This window comes from Bos mutus, chromosome 12 (assembly GCF_027580195.1).
Source record: "Bos mutus isolate GX-2022 chromosome 12, NWIPB_WYAK_1.1, whole genome shotgun sequence".
Classification (NCBI taxonomy): domain Eukaryota; kingdom Metazoa; phylum Chordata; class Mammalia; order Artiodactyla; family Bovidae; genus Bos; species Bos mutus.
The window spans coordinates 28,727,278-28,748,841 of record NC_091628.1 but is presented as its reverse complement, the minus strand read 5'-3'; the positions used below and the strand labels follow the sequence as shown (position 1 = coordinate 28,748,841).

The 21,564-nt window shown below is 39.0% G+C and overlaps 1 protein-coding gene across 1 annotated transcript in view; it reads left to right on the top strand.

Annotated features, from left to right (window-relative positions):
• The window catches only part of FRY (FRY microtubule binding protein), a 248,280-nt gene that overhangs the window by 112,592 nt on the left and 114,124 nt on the right, over positions 1–21,564 (top strand). Inside the window, 6 exon segments of the mRNA XM_070380441.1 lie at positions 3,931–4,034; positions 4,512–4,620; positions 6,495–6,581; positions 11,136–11,307; positions 12,765–12,897; positions 19,097–19,204. Coding sequence (XP_070236542.1) covers positions 3,931–4,034; positions 4,512–4,620; positions 6,495–6,581; positions 11,136–11,307; positions 12,765–12,897; positions 19,097–19,204 — 713 coding nt within the window.

Here is a 21,564-nt window from a genome sequence, read left to right as displayed (position 1 = left end):
TTCCAGGTATCAAAAGGAAATGCCAAAAAGAAGGAAGGTGTTGACTGGGATAGGCACTGACTTATAGCAGAAAGCAACAGGTTTACTTAAGTCCCTTTACTTGCAATGGAAGAGAGAACTAGAAGAGTTTTAAGTATAGTGAGATCAAAGAAGTCTGGGTGGCTGGGTACAAGTGGTCAACTGATGGATCATGGGAAACATTGGTCTATCCAATGACCCTATCACCAGCCAAGTTATCAGTGACTTATTTATTACTTATTACTGTTCACACTGAATTGCTTTAGCTAAGTCAAAAGATTACAGTTTAAAGAAGGTTTGGGCAGACTGGGATTGGGATTGGGCAGACTGACATGTCATGTAAAGTCTGGAAGATCCACTCTGAAACTTACTCGTTTCTTGAACAGTTTTATCAATGTAACCTCAGCTCTGCTATAAAGAAATTATTGGCTAATTAATTGAGAAGCATATGCCAATGGAAGAAGAGAATAGTCTTTCAGTCTTACAGTAGAGATCTGTGACACAGAGGTCAGTGGTTTGACACATAGGTTAAAAATGTCAGCATCCTGAGATGGTATAGTAAGACCTTGTATGTTAGCTGCTGTTGGAATATGAAGGCAGTGAAGAAGTCCTGTCTTCAAGCAGAATACAATCTAGTCGTTGCCAGTAGCATATTTGAGCAGCCTTCATATAATCTTAAACTGAAATCATTCATGATTTGAAGACACTGGGGCCAGACTGCCTGGGTTTTAATTCTGGTTCTGTCACTTATTAGCTCCTCTGGGTCTTGACTCCCTCATCCTTAAAAGGACACAGTAGCAGTATTTACTTTGTAGGTTGTGCTGAGAATTAAAAAGAGTTAATACACATACAACTTTGATAACAATGCCTGATACAGTGGGTATCCTGTAACATGCATGTTCCAGTTTCTGAGAAAATAGTCTTTACTGGAGCAGAAGTCAGTTCCTATCCCAGCTGTCATTTACAGACTTGAAGACCTGAGCCAGTGATTTGACTTCTGTCAAAGACAGAATCCTCCCAGTTGATGTCATGGGCTATGAAAGTACTTTTGAAATAGCAAAATGTGATACAAGTGTGAGATATTTAGTAATATTGTATCATGTCGATTAGCTTCAGCTATGTACTAAGGGTTGCCTTTAGTTCCTATATAAAGAAATTTTGCTTATGCCTCAGGTTGTTCAGCTACTATTCAATTTGCCTTTTGACCCCAGACTTTAAAATTTTTATTTTGTATTGGGGTATAGCCGATTAACAAAGTTATGGTAGTTTCCGGTGAACAGTGAAGGGACTCAGCCATACATACACATGTACCCATCTTCCCCCAAACCCTCCTCCCACAGTTTCTTTTTTAAATTAATAACCTGCTGTATGGCAGTCACTGAGGGCACAACAGTGAACAATCCAGAAGTCCTGGAGCTCACAGTCTGGTAGGAAACATACAGGAGAACAACATTCTAGAAGACAGACAGCAGGAGCCCCTGGTAATCTCCCCAGGGCGGAGGAAGGAGGGAGGGGCAGTGGAATGTAACAGAGGAGTGACACCTAATGAATCTTGCTGGGGAGTAGGAATTTTCTAAGTAGAACAAGGGCAGGAAGGCATTCCAGGCATTCAACGAATTGCAGAAGGGATGTAACAGCAGAGAGCACACCGGAGGCGAGGCGAAGGCAGGAGGTAGGGATGGGGGAGCCAGGTCACCAGAGGCCCCTGTTGCACCACATCATGGAATTTGGACATTGTCCAGGAGGTGCTGAGAAGCCACTTCAGAACTTGAAGTGCAGGGAGGAGTAAACAGTCACGGTTGCAGTTTAAGAATATCATCTGATAGTGCTGAGAATGGAAGAGAAGCCAGGGAAATCATGTTAGGAGGGAATTGCGGTGACCAGTCATATCATCTCGGAATGCTAAAATTCAATTACCAGTACAGGAAAACATGGGTTAAACAAAGCAAAACCTGAAGTCAGCCACTTTGCTCTTTGGTCTCTATGGGAGCAAAAGTAGACTGTCTCAGATGTATTCTTAAGAATGAAAGAACATCAGTCACAATAAGATGCATCAAAAAGATAATTGTGGGTAGAGGGACAGGAAAAAAGTATAAGAGAAGTTGAACAGAAGACAGTGATGCAAATCATTGAAACTGGAGAGTTTAGTTAAGCTCATCAATGAAAGTTAGATGATAACTTGCTCTACTGGATCATGACTCAGAGTATGAGATAAGGCCTGGGAGAAAATTGTGAATGAAACACTATGCAAACATAAGATTTGTTGTTCAGCTGCTCAGTCATGTCCGAATCTTTTTGACCCCACGAGCTGCAGCACACCAGGCTTCCCTGTCCTTTGCCATCTCCTGGAGCTTGCTCAAACTCATGTCCATCGAGTCAATGATGCAATCCAACCATCTCATCCTCTGTCATCCCCTTCTCCTCCTGCCTTCAATCTTTCCCAGCATCAGGGATACTTTTATAAGTAAAGAGAAACTCACAAAGGTGGAGATATTCCCACTAGAATGGCAGCTTCCTGAAGTCAGGGACTACATCTCCTTTGCTGCTAGATCTGTGTCTTGTATATAATAATAGTTACTGTGGGCAGGAACTAAATTCCCTTTGTGCACTAGCTCATTTAGTTCTCTTAACAGTCCTAGGAGGGAGGGAGGGTTAGCATCATTTCACAGACAGGGAAGATGAGGCCCAGAGAGATTATGGAGGGTCCTAGAGGTTGGCCATACCACTCATAAATTACAGAGTGAGGATGGATTTAAACCCGGGCAATGTGTGTCTAGAAGCTGCTTTAAACTAGTGTGTAAGCATGTTAGAGACCTTTGCTGGTCTGGAGGAAGGATAATTAGAATTCCTGACATTTTTAAATGATAGACTATTTAAATGCAACTTTACTAGTTTAAAGTTCCTGTATGTATCTAAGACATATGACAAATTATAAGTTTTATCACTTGTTTTACTAAAAGATAAAAAAAATCCTTTATGTGTAAATGTATGCTTCTAAAAGGAGAAGGCAATGGCACCCCACTCCAGTACTCTTGCCTGGAAAATCCCATGAACGGAGGAGCCTGGTAGGCTGCAGTCCATGGGGTCACTAAGAGTCGAACACGACTGAGCGCCTTCACTTTCACTTTTCACTTTCATGCGTTGGAGAAGGAAATGGCAACCCACTCCAGTGTTCTTGCCTGGAGAATCCCAGGGACGGGGGAGCCTGGTGGGCTGCCGTCTATGGGGTCGCACAGAGTCAGATACGACTGAAGTGACTTAGCATGCTTCTAAAAAGTTGGGACTTTTTTTTCCCCTGGAGCTAGAAAAGTAGTTATAAAGTTTATTTGGAAGAATAAACATATAGGAATATATGAGAAAACCCTAAAAATAGGAAGAAAAAGAACAGTGGATGTTGGAAGATAGGCCATACTAGATAATAAAACACGTCATAAGGCCTCAAAAATTAAAATGATGTTTTATCATTTTATTTATTTAGATCAATAGAAGAAAAAAAGCCAAAATGAGACCAAAATGCATGTAGAAATTTCAATTTTTTTAATAGAAATTTCAAATTTTATAATGATCACATCAAGTTATTTTAAAACTGTTTTGGCATAAGGAATCTATCTTTCCTAAATCTAAAAAGCTACTCCCTATAGTCTTTTCCATCCAATTTATTTATGTGACTCATCTTTATTCAGCAAGTAGCTTAAAGGTAAACTTATCCTAGATTATATCTAAGCAGTTATGAAATCTTCAAAAATCAGGACCCAATTATCTACACTAAGAATAGAACAGCAAAAATGGTTACAACAAGATGAATAAATGAACAGGGAAGAGGAGTAACAGAAAAGCGAAAGACCTCTAAGAAAGTGAAGAGTGACATCATACCATTTAATCTGCAATCTTATGTCTTGGTTTCCGATGTAGAATAAAGACCCCAAGATGGCTCGAGTTGCACTGGAATCTCTGTACAGATTACTGTGGGTTTACATGATCCGAATTAAATGTGAAAGCAACACAGCTACTCAGAGGTAAGGAGCTGGCTTGGGTTCACGGTAACCCCATTACTAAGTTAATGGTAACCACTCAGCCGGTGAAGAGGGTGTTTTGTTTCATTGCTGCCCACCCTAACCGAACTAGAAGCTGTTCAAAGCTGACAGCTTCTAAAAGATCTAAGTCCTTTGGACATTTTCAGGCTTTCCTTAGACGTTAGCTCAGCAGCCATGACAGAAACCCTAGTTTCTACCGGGATTGCCAAGTTCTGTGTCAGGGTTATATTTGCCGCTTTAACAAAGGAAATGGCTATAATTTTCCAGCTGCCCTTAGTTTTCCAGAGAAACTTTTCATAGAGTAATTATGCTAATGGAAAAAAAATGAAGTGGTTTGTTTTCTTTTTCTGAATTCTCTCTGATACTTAGATAAGATGAAGCATCTACCATTTTCCCTTAAAGTACTGGAGCTCAGCCAATCTTGCTTGTTTTCTCTTTTTTTTCCCCCTTATCTTTCAGCCGTCTTATAACCATCATCACAACACTTTTCCCCAAAGGGTCCCGTGGTGTGGTGCCAAGGGATATGCCTCTCAACATCTTTGTGAAAATCATCCAGTTCATCGCCCAGGTAATGGAGATGCTTCTGGGAGTCTTCTAATTGCCTTTAAGTAGCCACCTCCTTCTTTGGAATTACTAACAGACCTAGAGTCTAAAATAATATCTTACATGTATAGACTTTTCAGAGTGGTTTTGCAAATGTTTTCACACATAGCTTATTTTTTTGCTTCAAAACAAATTGTGGCATGGTGTGCCAAGTGTTTTCAGCATTTGACAAACGAAGGAACTGAGAGACAGGTTTTAAGTGACTCACCTAAGGTCACAGAGACTATTAGCAAAAGGGTCTCTTGACCCCTCGACTCTGTTTTTTCCTGCTTCTCTGCTCTAGATTCCACAAGTCTGGAGGAAATTGAGTCTGATGTTTGCAGGAAATCAGAAGACGACAGTTATTGAACTTGGATGAGTAAATCATAATGCTCTAACTTTCACCCTGTGAAAAAGAAGAATGTACATGAATAGTAGCATTTATCAAGCTAATATCAAACCAAGAACTGTTCTAAGCACTTTGCACATACTGTTCTACTTAAGAACTGGGTCCAATAATATGAAACATTTAATTTTAGTTTACTATTTAGACCCAGGACTTCTATTTTTTAAAACATTGTGTAAATGGTTTTATCCCCACTTTGACTTCCTTGTGATTTATGGAGAAGCATGAAAAGGCATTCATTACAGTCTGTCCTCTGCCATGAGCTAGCATGCATGAGTGCTAAGTCATTTCAGTCATGTCCGACTCTTTATGACCCTGTGGATTGTACCCTGTCAGGCTCCATCTGTCCATGGGATTCTCCAGGCAAGAATACTGGAGTGACTTGCCATGCTCTTCTCCAGGGGATCTTCCCAACCCAGGACTGAACCCACATCTCTTGCATCTCCTGCATTGGCAGGCAGGTTCTTTACCACTACCACCACGTAGGAAATCATGAGCCAGCTCTATACCCTAAAGAAGTCCTGGAACATTTTCATTCTAGGTGTCTTTATTTGTAAAATGCGAATAGGAATGCTTGCCTAGTATCCCTCAGAATATTGTGTGGATAAAGGGAAATAACAAATGTGAAAATACTGTTGAAGTATAATTGATGTTGATATAAAGACATAAGGTTCTATTGCTACTTTACAGGTAATTTAATATATGATATCTCTCTGTGTGTTTAGTATAATGAAATGCCTCTGTAATATTTGTACTTAGGGAAAGGACATTACTCCATTATGGACATTAATTCATCCGCCGCTTTGCAGGCAGATGAATTAACAGAACTTTTCTACATTAAGTTATCATGTGGCTGAGAATGTGCTTTGATTATTCTAAAATAGGTTGTATAAAATGAAGATGACAGATCTTAGTAGTCACTGTCTCAAATTATTAGAATCTGGCTTAAATGTTCTCATTTAAGTGACCTTAATGTGTCATCTGTTGATTATTCATTTCCCTTGCACAATTGTCTGTTATAAGCCAAAGGATTGGAAATGTTAGATAACAAAAGAAAATGATCATTTTGTAGGGGTATTTTAAAAACTATGTTTTTAAACTGAGTTTTAAGAAGTTGTCAGCATTTGCAGGACTAGGAGGAGGAGTTTGTAGTGCATATAAGCCCAGATGCTCAGAATGTTTTGGTTTGTCATGTTCTCATTTTTAGTCATTCTGTGTATTAGGGTCTAATTTCATATATTATAGAATGATAGCATCTCCACACATCCCATGAAAACTGAACCAAAGGTTCAGATGGACATGGATTTCCACCAGGGATTCTCTGTGATGCATAAAATGAAGCAGGACCTCTCTTCTTTCAGCAGCCACCTGTTGGGTGCATGTGATGAAAACAGACATTTTCATGTTAAGTGAGTATTTTAACACTTTGTTTTGTTTTCTCTTTTTCACTATAGGAACGTTTAGATTTTGCAATGAAAGAAATCATTTTTGATTTCCTTTGTGTGGGAAAACCAGCAAAAGCTTTCAGTCTCAATCCAGAGGTAAGAATGACCCTTCTGCGTGTCTTCACTTTGCAGTCATGGGGAGTGGAGTGAAGCCCATCTTCTCCAAAAAGTCTCCTATTGTTTTCTGTCCATGGTATTTGACAAAAATAGTACAGCTGGTGGAATTTCAGAAGTAAGATTTTTGGATGAGTAGACTTAGAATGATTAAAGGTTGGTATCATATCATATTCTGTTCTTGCAGAAGGAAGTCAACCTTGTTCCAAAAGGTAATCTGTCACTCTCAGTCTGATGGTTTATTTTAGAAGAGTCAATACTTAAAACTTATTTTGAGGCAGATTAGCAAATTGAAGAGTTTTGGGAAGTGATGAAGCAGAGAAGAATCAATACATGCAATGATAAAATACTTAAATATAGTGAAATTAAATAAGTTAATGTTTGCATATTTGATTCTGTGGCAGTATCATAGTTCCAGGGCCAGGAAGATCATAGAAATGAGTGTATAATGGATATGATGTACTTCCTAGAGGGTGGCAAGGGGAGGGGCTGCCTATGCACATGAAAAGCACACTCAGTTTTGGACCTCGAAAAAGAGTGTTGACCAAGAGAAATATGCCTGGCAAGCAGCCTCTTTTCAGCCTCGTACCTGTGAGATTGTAGAGAGAACACTGACTGAATTTACTGCTTGCCACCAGCTTTTCCACCTTTAGTAGCTGTAAGACATTGCACACCATGAAATTTTTTTAAAAGATTGTTCCTGTCGTCACTGTGATATTGTCTGGCTCCTTCATCATGTCAGTGAGGAAGGAGGCCCAGAGCCCAGAGGCTCAGAACAGGCAGCTGGTTAGCAGCAAAGGGAACCAAGCCTCCCTGTACCCTCTTGCTTCCCCTCAAACCCTGATTGCTCTTCTTGGTGCTGAGATTGAGCAGCACCTTGAGCCCAACAAGCCCCAAATAGGAGTTTGTCTAGTTTTTAGTGATGTCACAGGGGTCCACAGTGGCTGCTGTCAGAGTCAGTAGGCCAGTGAGGGGGGCGGGGGATCCAGTGTAAATTCAGGGCATTTTGGCTGAAATGAGGCCCATGACCCACTGACTAAAGAGTCTTCTCTTGCCTAGAGACAGTAGTTCCAAGCTTTTCAATGGATAAACGATAGTCTTTTTTTTTTTTTTTTTGACTATGACATACAGCTTAGTTTCCCAACTAGGGATCAGACCCAGGCTCCCTGCAGTGGAAGCACGGAGTCCTAAACACTGGACAGCCAGGGAATCCCAGGATAGTCTTTCTAATAAATGGTGCTAAACAGTTGGGCAATCACTTGCAACATGATGAACTTCAACCCATAATTTGCCCTGTCAGCAAAAATTAACTTAAATCATAAGCCTAAATGTGAAATCCTGTATCAGAAATCTTCCAGAAGAAAGCATAAAATCTTTGTGACATTGAGTAGACAGAAATTTCTTTGCATACAAAAATTATAAACTACAAAATAAAAAGTTGATAAATTGACCATCATCATCGTAAAGTATGCACTTTAAAAAATGATGTTTACTGAAGCGTAGAGCCAAAGACTGGGAGAAAATATTTGCAAAACATATATTGACAAACTCTTCTATCCAGAATATATATGAACTATCATAACTCAATAATACAGTTTTTTGTATTCTTTTTGTATGGGCAAAATGAAGAGCCTCTTTACCAAAGAAGAGATACATATGACCAGTAAACCCAAGAAAAGATGTTCAACATCATAAATCATTAGAGAAATGCAAATTAAAACTAAAGTGAGATATGCTGAGAAGAATACAGAGCAATTGGAACTTGATACTATTTTAGTGAGTATTCGAAATAGTACCACCACTTTAGAAAAGTTTGGTAATTTCTTATAAGTTTAAATATACACTTGGCATTTGATCCAGCAGCTCCATTCCAAGGTATTTATCCAAGAGAAATTAAAACCTATGTCCATAAAGGTTTGTATGAATATTTATAGGAGCTTTATTCATGATGACTAAAAACAGGAAAGCCACTCCTGTTCAACAGCTGGTGGGTGTCTAAAGAAATTATGAATCATCCATACAATGGAGTACTTATTCAGCCACAAAAAGGAGCAAACTATTGATATTGCAGCAGCACCTCCAAAGCATTACACTAAGCGAAATAAGCAAGACACAAAAGGTTGTGTCTGTTTGCCTCTGTTTATATCGTATTCTAAAAAAGGCAAAATTATAGACAGAAATTAGACACTGATAGTAAAGTGCTGGGGTTGGAGGAGAGGACTGACTTTACAGATACACAGAGGAACTTTAGGGGATGCTGGAAATATCTTACATCTTGACTGTGATGATGATAGTTAGCAGACTATGTTTCTCAAAATTGGAAGAACTTTAGAAAAGGAGTGCGTTTTACTACATGTGAATTATATCTCAGTAAACTTGACTTCAATAGGAAAACTGAAGATTCTTGCCTACAATATATTTGCTAGTAGGAACTTTTCCAGCATTAATTCTCACCATAGCCCTATATGATCAATAGGTATTAGTATTCTCCTTCTACAGAAAGGAACCTGAGACTTGGCCTTGAGAAAGTTAAGTAATTTCTTAAGACCAGACAGATACTAGAAGGAGAGGCATGATACAGAGCTATATAAAACATGAGAAGAAATTATTTTTGAAATTAAGTTAAAAATATACTTCTTAAACTATTCCAACTTACTTCTGTCCTGGATACTATTCAGAGGAAAGGAAAACTAAGAGAACTGGCAGCCTGGCTCATAAATTGGATAATCCACTTGCAGATAATGGCTTGATCATTTACGTCAACTCACGGTCATCCTATAGGTACTGCGTCTCCTGAACTGAACATTGTATTTCCTCACCCAAATGATTGCTGTGTCTTGAAAAAAAATCCACAAGCCTAGAAAATATTTCAGAAAGAACTACTAAAATAAATGAGGGAACTAATGAATTTTAATATACAGTCAATTTTTTAATTAATACTTGTTCATCTTAGAAAATGGAGAGAGAATATTAGTGAAGACCATAAAAGTCATAAAATACACACTGTATTGGGTATGAATGGGCCAGAGAAATGTTTCCCACATCCTGCTTAAAATCTCCCTACTCCTTGAAGCTTGAATTAATAGTTTAAAACTAGAAGTCACAGCTTCTCTGATGGCTCAGTGATAAAGGGTCCACCGGCCAATGCAGGGGACAGAGAGGTTCAGTCCCTGATCTGGGAAGATCTCACGTATCACAGGACAGCTAAGCCCGTGTGGTACAGCTAGAGTGGCCTCCACTGGCTGTGACTACAGTAAACCTGTGTGCAGCAACAGAGACCCGGTGCAGCCATAAAGAAGGACAGCTTTAAAATAAATAATAAAACTCGAAGTATTGCTTCGTCTTATAAGTACGTGTAATCATGTACTACAGGATGGGTGATCCAGGCAAACTCAACTTGCATATTTAGCTTCCCACCTACTAGTTACGTGGTCCTCAGTTTCCTCACCTGAAAAATAAGAATAATCGTACCTTCCTTGCATGGCTGTTTTAAAGATGAGAGCTAATGTGCAGTTCTGGATATACTTTAAGAATTCAATAAATTGTAATTAGGTTATCAGTGTTATTACTGGTAATTATTTTCTGCATTAGGGAGTAGTCTACTTAGGGAACTTATTAATTTGATGTGGTTTGAAAATATGAGTGTAAATGTTTACACGTGGCTGTTGAAGGAAGAACAGATGTTTTAGTACCTTCTGCCCTTACTGCATCATCTTTTGGAGCCATTACCTGAGACTGAGGAAGATAAACTGCGTCATATTTTACAGCCAATATTATGTCTCACCTGCGACTGAGGAAGATAATGACCTGGCCCAGAAGGACATTTCTTCTTATAAGCTTATGTGTTGTTATCAGTAACAGGTTCTATGGCTTTGAATACTTTAAATTTATTTTCACATTCACCAGCCTTTGTGACTCCAAAGTCTGCAACCTGCAGTTCAGAGCAGACAACTCTTATTTCTGTGATTCAGTTAGAACTCTGTTTGTTTGGTGTTTGTTTTTTTTTTTTTTTTTCATCCAGTCATTGTGAAGGAGACATGTGAATTAACATGTCTCCTTCCAGGAGACGGAAGAGACTTCTCTTGACCTCAGTTTACCTTACTGAAGCAGCTCCAGAGGGTGGCTGCTTGTCCCTTTGAGGTGGATCCCCCAAAGAGAATGAGTCTTCTTGTCTCTTAACGCGCCCTGCGAGTTTGGTGAAAATCTTCCCAGTTGTTTCCTTGTGATGCAGCAACAAAAGCGTCAGAAATTTAATTTTACTCTCTTCTTGTTCAGTCGCTCAGTTGTGTCCGACTCTTTGCGAACCCATGGATTGCAGCACACCAGGCTTCTCTGTCCTTCACCATCTCCTGGAGCTTGCTACAACTCATGTCCATTTATTCTCTCAGGTTTGGCCTAAACTCATGCCTTTTTAATGACTTTCCCACTCTGATCTAGATGGCAAGCCATGCTTAACTTCCTCTGAAGGACTGCTGGTCTGATTTCACGACAGTAACTGGGTCTTTCTCTTCATCATGAACGTGTTGTCTCTTACAGAGAATGAATATTGGCTTAAGGGCATTCTTGGTCATAGCCGATAGCTTGCAGCAGAAAGATGGAGAACCTCCCATGCCGGTTACCGGGGCTGTTCTCCCTTCAGGAAACACGCTGAGGGTGAAGAAAACGTATCTGAGTAAGACGCTAACTGAAGAGGAAGCCAAAATGATAGGTGGGTTTCAAAGATGTGTTCATGCTGGGTTTTATTAAGCCTTTAAAATGACCAACAGATACTCACCCTTAGTGAGATACACTTTTAAAAAATATTCATAAAAGTAGCTGATGAGACATTTCAACATTAATTGTTTTGATTCAGTCTGTGGTTTGTTTTACTGCCCTTTAAACTTTTTGGAACTTCCTGTTAAACATTTTGTTGTTTAAATGTTAGATTTTTATCTAAGTTTGGTCTTTTCAAACTTCTAATATTGATTATCTGCAGTTTACAATAAATTTCTAAGATATCTGTGTCCTTTGGTAGATAATCCTGTTTATAAAGCAACCATAAAAATATATTCATTCACTTATTCATTCCCGCATCCCTTTTTACGGTTCCTTTTTTTTTTTTTTTTTTCAGTGAAATTAGTTTAATCTGTGTTTTAAACATGCCAAACCCCATATCTGCCAGGGTGTATTTTGGGTTTCGCCTACATAAGATTATTTTCTTTTTAATTTAACTATCTTAACCCAAAGAGATAACTTTTTGCATTTGTTTCTTTTTTTACTGAGTTTGTGAATTTACAAACATGCTTCCAACTTGTTAAGACAGTTCCTTGATTCCAAAGACCTGGAGGAAACATATGAGGAAACTTTTTTCTTTAAAATATTTATCTTAGTTATGAAATGGTTAAATGAGTTCAAAAAATTTTAATACATGAGAAATAACCATTAATAATTATTTCATTAAAGTACAAATTTTGGATGCAAAGCAATTTACATTTTTATTATATACATAAATATAGAAAATGTATATACATATATGAAATACATATTCTATACACATTTGTCTTCCACTCAGCTGAGAGTGATAAAAATAATAACACTGAAATACATCTTCCTTCATTTAAAAATTTATAATGTGAAGTCGTTTTATTACTTTTACTAAAAAAATGTTTATTTCAGGAAAATATAATTATCTTTATATTTATAATAAAAAGTTATTAAAATTCTAACCCCAAATGAGCATTGTCTTTTATTACCTTTTATTCAGATAATCATTCATCAAGGTGATTTTTTTTTTTAATACTAAACAGAAATATGAAAATTCCAGCATGGAACTTTGTTTCCTTTTTTATTTTATTAATTTTTTTGTTTCCTTTTTTATTTTAACTCTTCTGGAAAATATTTGCCTTTGAAGAATTAGATTTCCTATGTGTTAAATTTAAATGATTCTTTGGGTAACACCTACGACATGAGGGCGCTATGCTAAGAATCCTGCAGATAAGAGATTAGAATTAGAATTAAACTCTGCTAAATAGGCTGGTCTAATTAGCAGAATTAGACTCTTCTCGAAGAACTCATTGACTCACAGAAAGTCTTCAATAAAAAATACATCACTGAGGATAAATAAACTGGGCATTTCACTGTTTGATAGATTTAGTCAAATATGTGACTGTAATGCATATTTTTCAGGCATGTCATTATATTACTCTCAAGTACGAAAAGCTGTGGACAACATTTTAAGGCACCTTGATAAAGAAGTAGGAAGGTGTATGATGCTGACTAATGTCCAGATGTTAAACAAAGAACCCGAAGACATGATCACGTGAGTATAAATGAGGACTAAGTTTTCAATGAAGGATTAATGAACCAAAAGACACCAGAGAGGTCTTTCTCCTTTAATTTGTATATTGTTCTCATCTTATTAGAGTCAGCTCTAAGAAGTGTTGTTATTCAATGGTTAAGTGTCTGACTCTGCCACCCTGTGGGCTGCAGCACTCCAGGCTTCCCTGTCCTTCACTAATCTCCTGGAGTTTGCTCATATTCATGTCATTTCAGTGGGTGATGTCATCCAACCATCTCATCCTCCGCCACCCTCTTCCTTTTGCCTTTAACCTTTCCCGGCATCAGAGTCTTTTCCAGTGAGTCAGCTGTTTGAATCAGGTGGCCAGAGTATTGGAGCTTCAACTTCAGCATCAATCCTTCCAAGGAATATATGAATATTCCGGGTTGATTTCCTTTAAAGAAGTGTTAGGGATATTAAAAACATAGTTTGATAATATTTGGCTAACTGTAAAAGTAAAGTCAAATCCAAGATTGATCTTTTTTTGGCTGTGTTTCAAGTATCATTAGGCCAATAAGTTAGAAAATGGACCCAAGACTTTTTCTGGTCCACAGTTTTCAGAAGTGATGTTTTGCTCCCAAGCCCATGTGCTAGAGCAACACCACCAGTTTACAGTCATACCATCTTTAAGAATCATAAGTTCACTTGTTTCTAGTGAGTATTCCTGAAATGTGAGAGTTAAACCTGCTTAATACTCATCTCACACGCTAGTAAAGTGATGCTTAAAATTCTCCAAGACAGGCTTCAGCAATACATGAACCATGAACTTCCAGATGTTCAAGCTGGTTTTAGAAAAGGCAGAGGAACCAGAGATCAAATTGCCAACATCTGCTGGATCATCGAAAAAGCAAGAGTTCCAAAAAAACATCTATTTCTGCTTTATTGACTATGCCAAAGCCTTTGACTGTGTGGATCACAACAAACTCTGGAAAATTCTTCAAGAGATGGGAATCCCAGACCACCTGACCTGTCTCTTGAGAAACCTATATGCAGGTCAGGAAGCAACAGTTAGAACTGGACATGGAACAACAGACTGGTTCCAAATAGGAAAAGGAGTACATCAAGGCTGTATATTGTCACCCTGCTTATTTAACTTATATGCAGAGTACATCATGAGAAACGCTGGGCTGGAGAAAGCACAAGCTGGAATCAAGAGTGCAGGAGAAATATCAATAACCTCAGATATGCAGATGACACCACCCTTATGGCAGACAGTGAAGAACTAAAGAGCCTCTTGATGAAAGGAAGAGAGGAGAGTGAAAAAGTTGGCTTAAAACTCAACATTCAGAAAACTAAGATCATGGCATCTGGTCCCATCACTTCATGGGAAATAGATGGGGAAACAGTGGAAACAGTGGCTGACTTTATTTTTTGGGGCTCCAAAATCACTGCAGATGGTGATTACAGCCATGAAATTAAAAGATGCTTACTCCTTGGAAGGAAAGTTATGACCAACCTAGACAGCATATTCAAAAGCAGAGACATTACTTTGTCCATAAAGGTCCATCTAGTCAAGGCTATGGTTTTTCCAGTGGTCATGTATGGATGTGAGAGTTGGACTATAAAGAAAGCTGAGTGCTGAAGAATTGATGCTTTTGATCTGTGGTGTTGGAGAAGACTCTTGAGAATCCCTTGGACAGCAAGGAGATCCAACCAGTCCATCCTAAAGGAGATCAGTCCTGGGTGTTCACTGGAAGGACTGATGCTGAAGCTGAAACTCCAATACTTTGGCCACCTGATGCGAAGAGCTGACTCATTGGAAAAGACCCTGATGCTGGGAAAGATTGAGGGCAGGAAGAGAAGGGGATGAGATGGTTGGATGGCATCACCAACTCAATGGACATGGGTTTAGGTGGACTCCAGGAGTTGGTGATGAACAAGAAGGCCTGGCGTGCTGCGGTTCATGGGGTCGCAAGGAGTTGGACACAACTGAGCAACTGAACTGAACTGAATATTCTCTATGTAACCGTGTCATAGAAATACTGGATTTTGAGAATGTATTTGTAGCTTAAAGTGTAGAAATCAGATGTTCTTAGCCAAAATTTGAGATCTAGATTTGTAATTAGTGCTCTTCATTAGAAACTCACACGATTTGTATTAGCTACTTTTGATTGCTTATGGCAGGAACATGGATTTGGTTGTGACCTTTCATTTTAAGAAAGTTTGGACTTTCTTGAACTGTGAATTACATCTGGCACCTGTGTCATAAATTTCTAAAAATATAATTAGAAAAATTTTCTTTTGTCACTTAGCATGTGTGCTCCGTCGTGTCCAAACTTTTGCGACCCCATGGATTGTAGCCTGCCAGGCTCCTCTGTCCATGACTTCTCCAGGCAAGAATACTGGAATGGGTTGCCATTTCTTACTCCAGGGGAACTTCCTGACCCAAGGATCAAATTCTCATCTCCTGTGGTTTCCATGTTGGCAGGCTGATTCTTAGCATATCCAGTTCTAAGTATTACCATTAGCAGGAAGGTTGTTACCTGTGTAGGGAAGTTCATGTTATAGGTGTGTATTAACGTTAGTATGTTAAAAGCAAAGTACAGTGAAACAAAACATGATAAAATAAAGTTAAAAATACAGAATTATTTTTAAAGCATATTTAGCAGCATGGCAAGTTAAAATGAAAACCTCCTCTACAGAGCTCCACTTAAAATCTGCAGCCCTTCCTTTATTAAGGGTGATTTATTCCAGAGTTTCCCAATGTCAACACAAATATATACTTTTTTTATAAAAATGGGTTATACAATGTATATTTTCCGTAGCTTGCCAATCATTTGATTGAAATGGTGTGGAGTGCACGTTGCTATAGACATTTCAGCCGAAATGATAGCAGAAGTGATAGTGACCAAAGTTAATAACAGTGAATATCTTGTCTACAGCTCTAGTACTTATCCCACAAATTGCCAGATTGTCCATAAACCTTTAACTTCCTTATTATGTACTCTTTGAATATGTTTAAGCAATTTTCAATTGATAATGTAGAAGATACAAGAAGTGCTTTTAAAACTTCCTCCATATAGTTGTTTCCTTTGAAAACAGTCAAGAATTGAAAGATGTTTAAAAGAAAACCATGAGGGACTTCCCTGGCCTTCCAGTGGTTATGACTCCACACTTCCACTGCTAGGGACATGAGTTTCATCCCTGGTTGGGAAGCTTAAGATCCTGCAAGTCATGTGGTGCTGCCAAAACAATAATAATAAATAAAGGAAAACTATGTTTGTAATGCAGAGGTCATAGAACAGGTCAGGACTAAAACATATTCAAAACCTTAAAAGGGTACAGGTTTAAATGTAAGTGTAAACATTTCATTTGTATTTTAGTAATACCTCAAACCTTTTCTAAGGTGATTCTTTACTTTTTCCTAGTCAACCATCTTAAGACCCTCAAATTGGGCTAGAAAGAGTTTTTGTGCTAGGTTTTAAAGCAGACCCTTGAGTGGAAAATATTTCATGGCTGCATTTCTAAAAAACAAGGAGAAACATTAGAGAATCATATAAGCATTTAGGGAAAGAGAGTTGAGGTCAACACCATGCTAATGGAAATGGTTATTGGAGTTGGTATTTGAGGTTGGTCCAGGCCTTGTGTAGGGTGTGAACTTGAACATGAAGCATTCTGTGTTGCTTTGTTTCCATTTCTCATCCCTCTTGTGCTTTATGCTGGCAAAAATGGTAATAATTGTAAATACAATAATATGATTGTTAATAATAATTATATAATGTCTGTTAATAAATACTAAGTTATTTGGGGCTTCCCAGGTGGCACCGGTGGTAAAGAACCCACCTGCCAATGCTGGGCATACAAGAGACACAGGTTTGATCCCCAGGTTGGGAGGATCCCCCTGGAGTAGGAAATGGCAACCCACTCCAGTATTCTTGCCTGGAGAGTCCCACGGACAGAGGAGCCTGGCGGGCTACAATCCACGGGGCCACAAAGGGTCAGACAGGACTGGGTGCACACACACACGTCATTTGGGGGACTCATACACTTCCTATAAAAGCCGAGGGAGTGAGGACTGCAGTAAAAGGAAACCAGGCACCATTGAGAGTTTCTAATCTGGGCTTGCTTTATCAGCGGGGAATTCTGTCTGGCAGAATTTGTCATACACATCAGGCCAGGCAGGGTCAGGCTGTTTTCCGGCAGATAGGAAAGTAATCCCAGGTGTTTAAAACATCTGGAGAGCACATCAGGAGAGCTATTGAAATGACTCTGTGTGTCACACATGAGCACTCACATCAGTCACCAGGCTCTAACTCTGTCCGGCCGTCACAGATATCATTTGAAGTCTGCTCCTTCCTTCAGTTGATTGGAGGCCACTGTACAGAGTCTGTGTACATCCCCTGCAAAATGACCATGGAAAATGAGAGAAAATAATCTTTACAACTTCCCACAAAAACAAAGTATTTTAGAAATGACAGATGTCTCTTATTTTTTGCATAAACAGTTTTGTATTCATTCCTAACAAAGTTACAAACACATGCTAAAAAGTAGTCACAGAGCAAAATTGCTGTCCGATTATCCTCTTTAGCTTACAGAGAGCATGGATTCTGCTCGTTACATTTCTGTTCTGACACAGAATAGAATATGCTGTTCCAGGAAGAAATTGCTTCTGTGCTACTTTGTATTTTCATTATTGTGTCCTCAGTTCAGTTCAGTTCAGTCGCTCAGTTGTGTCCGACTCTCTGCGACCCCGTGAATCGCAGCACGCCAGGCCTCCCTGTCCATCACCATCTCCTGGAGTTCACTCAGACTCATGTCCATCAAGTCGGTGATGCCATCCAGCCATCTCATCCTCTGTCGTCCCCTTTTCCTCCTGCCCCTAATCCCTAGGACTGTGTTAATTTGGTGCCGATTCTACATTTATTCTCAGAGGAGTAAATCAGAATTTAAATATGCTGTTTTATTTTATCACTTAAGTTATTTCAAAGATTTGATGTGTAATTTAGTTTTCCCATAAAGGTTATTGATAAAATATATGATTAAGAATCAGTTACCTACTTAAACTAGTAAAAATTGAAGTAATTTATCACCAAATTTATGTTTTCCCTTCACATTTTACAGCAGAATATAGAAGGCATTGTTGTTTGTTTAGTCACACAATTGTGTCTGACTCTTTTGTGACCCCGTAGACTGTAGCTCACCAGTCTCCTCAGTCCATGGGATTCTCCAGGCAAGAATACTGGAGTGGGTTGCCATTTCCTTCTCCAGGAATCTTCCCAACCCATGGCTCGAACCTGAGTCTCTTGCATGTCCTGCATTGGCAGGCAGGTTCTTTACAGCTGAGCCACCAGGGAAGCCCCATAGAAAACATTAATTATCTTAGAAAGATGAAATCTCCATAGAGGTCAGGACCATTGGTATAATTTTAAAAAACAGAAATTGGTGCACAATTATATACATTTCAGGATTTTACTTGACAATATGAAAGACTTATTTTGGGATGTACTAAAAAAAAAAGTGAAAACCAGCAGTGGGGACTCTAAGAGAAGAAGCATAACTCATTAGAGAGAGAAGCTTTCGGATTTTGTGTTTGTTAGAGGCACCATTTCTTGTATATATTAAAATCCTGTTTTTCAATGCTGAATGTAGGAATGACTACAATACATTTATTACATGCTGGTGCATTTAGGCATTTTAGTAAATTCAGTATCCTTATGGCAGCCCACAGGGACCAAACCTACAGAAAGCCACTGAATGGAAAGATGTATGATAGAATGCTTCTGCTACTGACATTTTCCTCTTCAGATATTTATCTCTGTCCAACATTTACATGTTCGTAAGTTCTCTTAGAACTGGCCAAGCTATAAAGGGCATAAATATTAAGAATAACATGGAATTTTAATTGTAATGCTTTTTTAAAGCTAGCTGATGTTTGATAAAACAAAAAATTTTAATTAAAAATGTATTATTGAGAACTCACAAACTAAATAAGTATAAAAGGAATTTTTAAAATTAAACTATCAAAGGATAGCTTTTGTGAGTTTCTATCATTTATACTTTTGAGGCTATTAAAGCTTAAAAGAGCACTAAAATAGTTTTGTTTTTAAAAAATAATATGGAGCAGACACCAGGCGGTGATTCAGAAGGCCTTGATTCTAGTCTTTGTTTACATATTTGACCAATTTTTAAAAATGTTTTCACAACCTTTGACTTATGTTTAAACTTTGTCTTCACATTCCAGGGGTGAGAGAAAGCCAAAAATAGATCTTTTCAGGACCTGTGTTGCTGCTATTCCTCGACTGCTTCCTGATGGGATGTCAAAGCTTGAACTTATTGACCTGCTGGCGAGGTAGGTGAGGACTGTGGTGGGCCTTTTTTGACCAAACTCAGTTTTAATCCTTTGTCATGATTCCTAAAAGAATGATCATTAAAAAATGGACATTTATTAATTCTCAGTACTGTCTAGCATGCCCAGAAAGAGTAAAGAAATGTTTTTGGTTTCAGTTTTTTTTTTAACTCCTATGTTCAAGAGGTTTAAAATTCAATATAGAAGCAAAGACATAAGCACATAAGGTAAGTAGTAATCTAAAGCCTGAACTTCTGCAAATTAATGGCACACAAAATATGTGATACCTGAAATCACAGGGTAGGAGGATTACTGTGGTCTGGGGATGGCAGCAGGTGACTCCTGGAAGATGGTGGAACTTGAGCTGCCCTTGAAGGAAAGACAGAATCAGAAATGCAGAAGGAGTGACGTGAGGACAAGGACAGAGGCGGGACCAGGACATGAGATGAGTCTGTTCAGGATAAAGTTCATCCAGGATCTGATTCTCAATCTGAGACCCACACCCCTGGAGGGCCAAGAAACAGGGATCCCAAGCTAAGTTTTGTACTTCAGAAAGCTTCCAAAATCCATACATTTATCCCGCACCATCCTCCATAAGAACGCACAGTCCAGCTTGAACCTCAGGTTAATTTGCTTTGAATGAAATGATATTATTGTAGTTAAGTAAGCTTGATTTTTCTCATGTTGATCTGAAGTTCTGGTTGACAATTATGCATGTCTTTAACTTAAAAATCATAAGTGACCTATAACCTGAATACATTTGAAAGACAGAATCATTAGAAATGGGGTTTGTGGGAAGGGTGGAAGAAGGAAGAGCAAAAGTCATCATAATTTGAAAAAGAGAAGAAAAAGGAGTTTGGAAACCCCATGATAAAAAGAAATAGAAATGACTGGAGAGGCATATTTTCAACTAATCTTTACTACTAGCTGAGGTGTTTGGACTTGTGGAGAATAACATGATAAAAGAAAGTATCATTTCTGGCTGGTTAATCTGATAATGTTGGGAAGCCCAGAGAGGGATAACAGATATTGATGCTGATTGGATTAAAGATGTATTATGCATAACCTTATTTATCAATGGGACTTCCCTGGTGACTCAGATGGTAAACAATCTGCCTACAATGTGGGAGACCCAGGCTCTATCCCTGGGTTGGGAAGAACCCCTGGACAAGGGAATGGCAACCCACTCCAGTATGCTTGCCTGGGAAATCCCATGGACAGAGGAGCCTGGCGGGCTATAGTTCTGTAGGGTTGCAAAGAGTGAAACACGACTGAGTAACTTAGCACTTACGCACAGAGGGTGGATTCCCAGTGAATGATAAACATGGTTATTTGGAGATGGGAGGAGCCAAGGAAGAAAGAGACCAAGATACTCTAAAGGACCATCCAGGCTAATACAGAGTCTCCCAGAATGATAGCAAAGACTGACAGTAAAGAAAAGCTGTGAGACAAGTGCCAAAGTCCTCCCAAAACGTAGAGGTGCAGCCTGTCCATTTGCCATAGACAGCAGTGGGGAGGGTGGTGTGACCAGAAGACCAGTGTTAATATTTCCACAGAGGAGAGGCGCTGAGTGAGAGGGCTTCAGGGGCAGTGTGGAATCAGGGGACAAAAGACCACTCTCCGTGGCCACTCAAGTTCAACTGAACCTGTGTCTGACTCTTTGTGACCCCGTGGACTGTAGCCTGCCAGGCTCCTCTGTCCCTGGAATTTTCCAGGCAAGACAATGAGGGGCCAGCATCTTGAAAGTTGTGGGGGAGGTGCCCCAAAATGGGACCAATACTGATTCCATTGGGAAATCTCGAATTTTGCTTCTCTGCTTTGCCATTTGACTAGCCAAGTGATCTAGACGAAGTATTTAACCCCTCAGCCTGTCTTTTCTTACAAGCCTGTTGAGAGGGCTGAAAGACAGATGACCTGGCAGCACTTGGTTCATCTGAAAGAAAATGTCAACAGGAAAAAGACAGTTATCAGTTAAATTGAAGTAGAAGCAAAGTTCACTTATTTCAGTGACTTTCTAATTGGTGATGATTATGTAAGTAAGCCCTTTGAAATGCTAAGTTTTTAAATGTCGTGCAGCCTTTTGGTAATATCTCTAGTGCTCTTCTGCTGTAAATCTGAGTGGGAGAGTCTTACCTCTGGAATCACCTTGTTAGCGTCCAGTGACGCCTGGGTCTGCAAACCCTCCGTGCCTGGCATGTCAGGAGGGAATTCTGTCAGACGTGGTTGGAATGGCAATGCTATTTATAGTGTATTGTGTTTATTATTGTGTACATTCTTACAGAGCCCAAAGCAATGGGTCCTGTTTTTATGAGGGGAAAGAACAAATAAATATTCTTGAGAGTTCAAGTCTCGGGGTGAAGTCG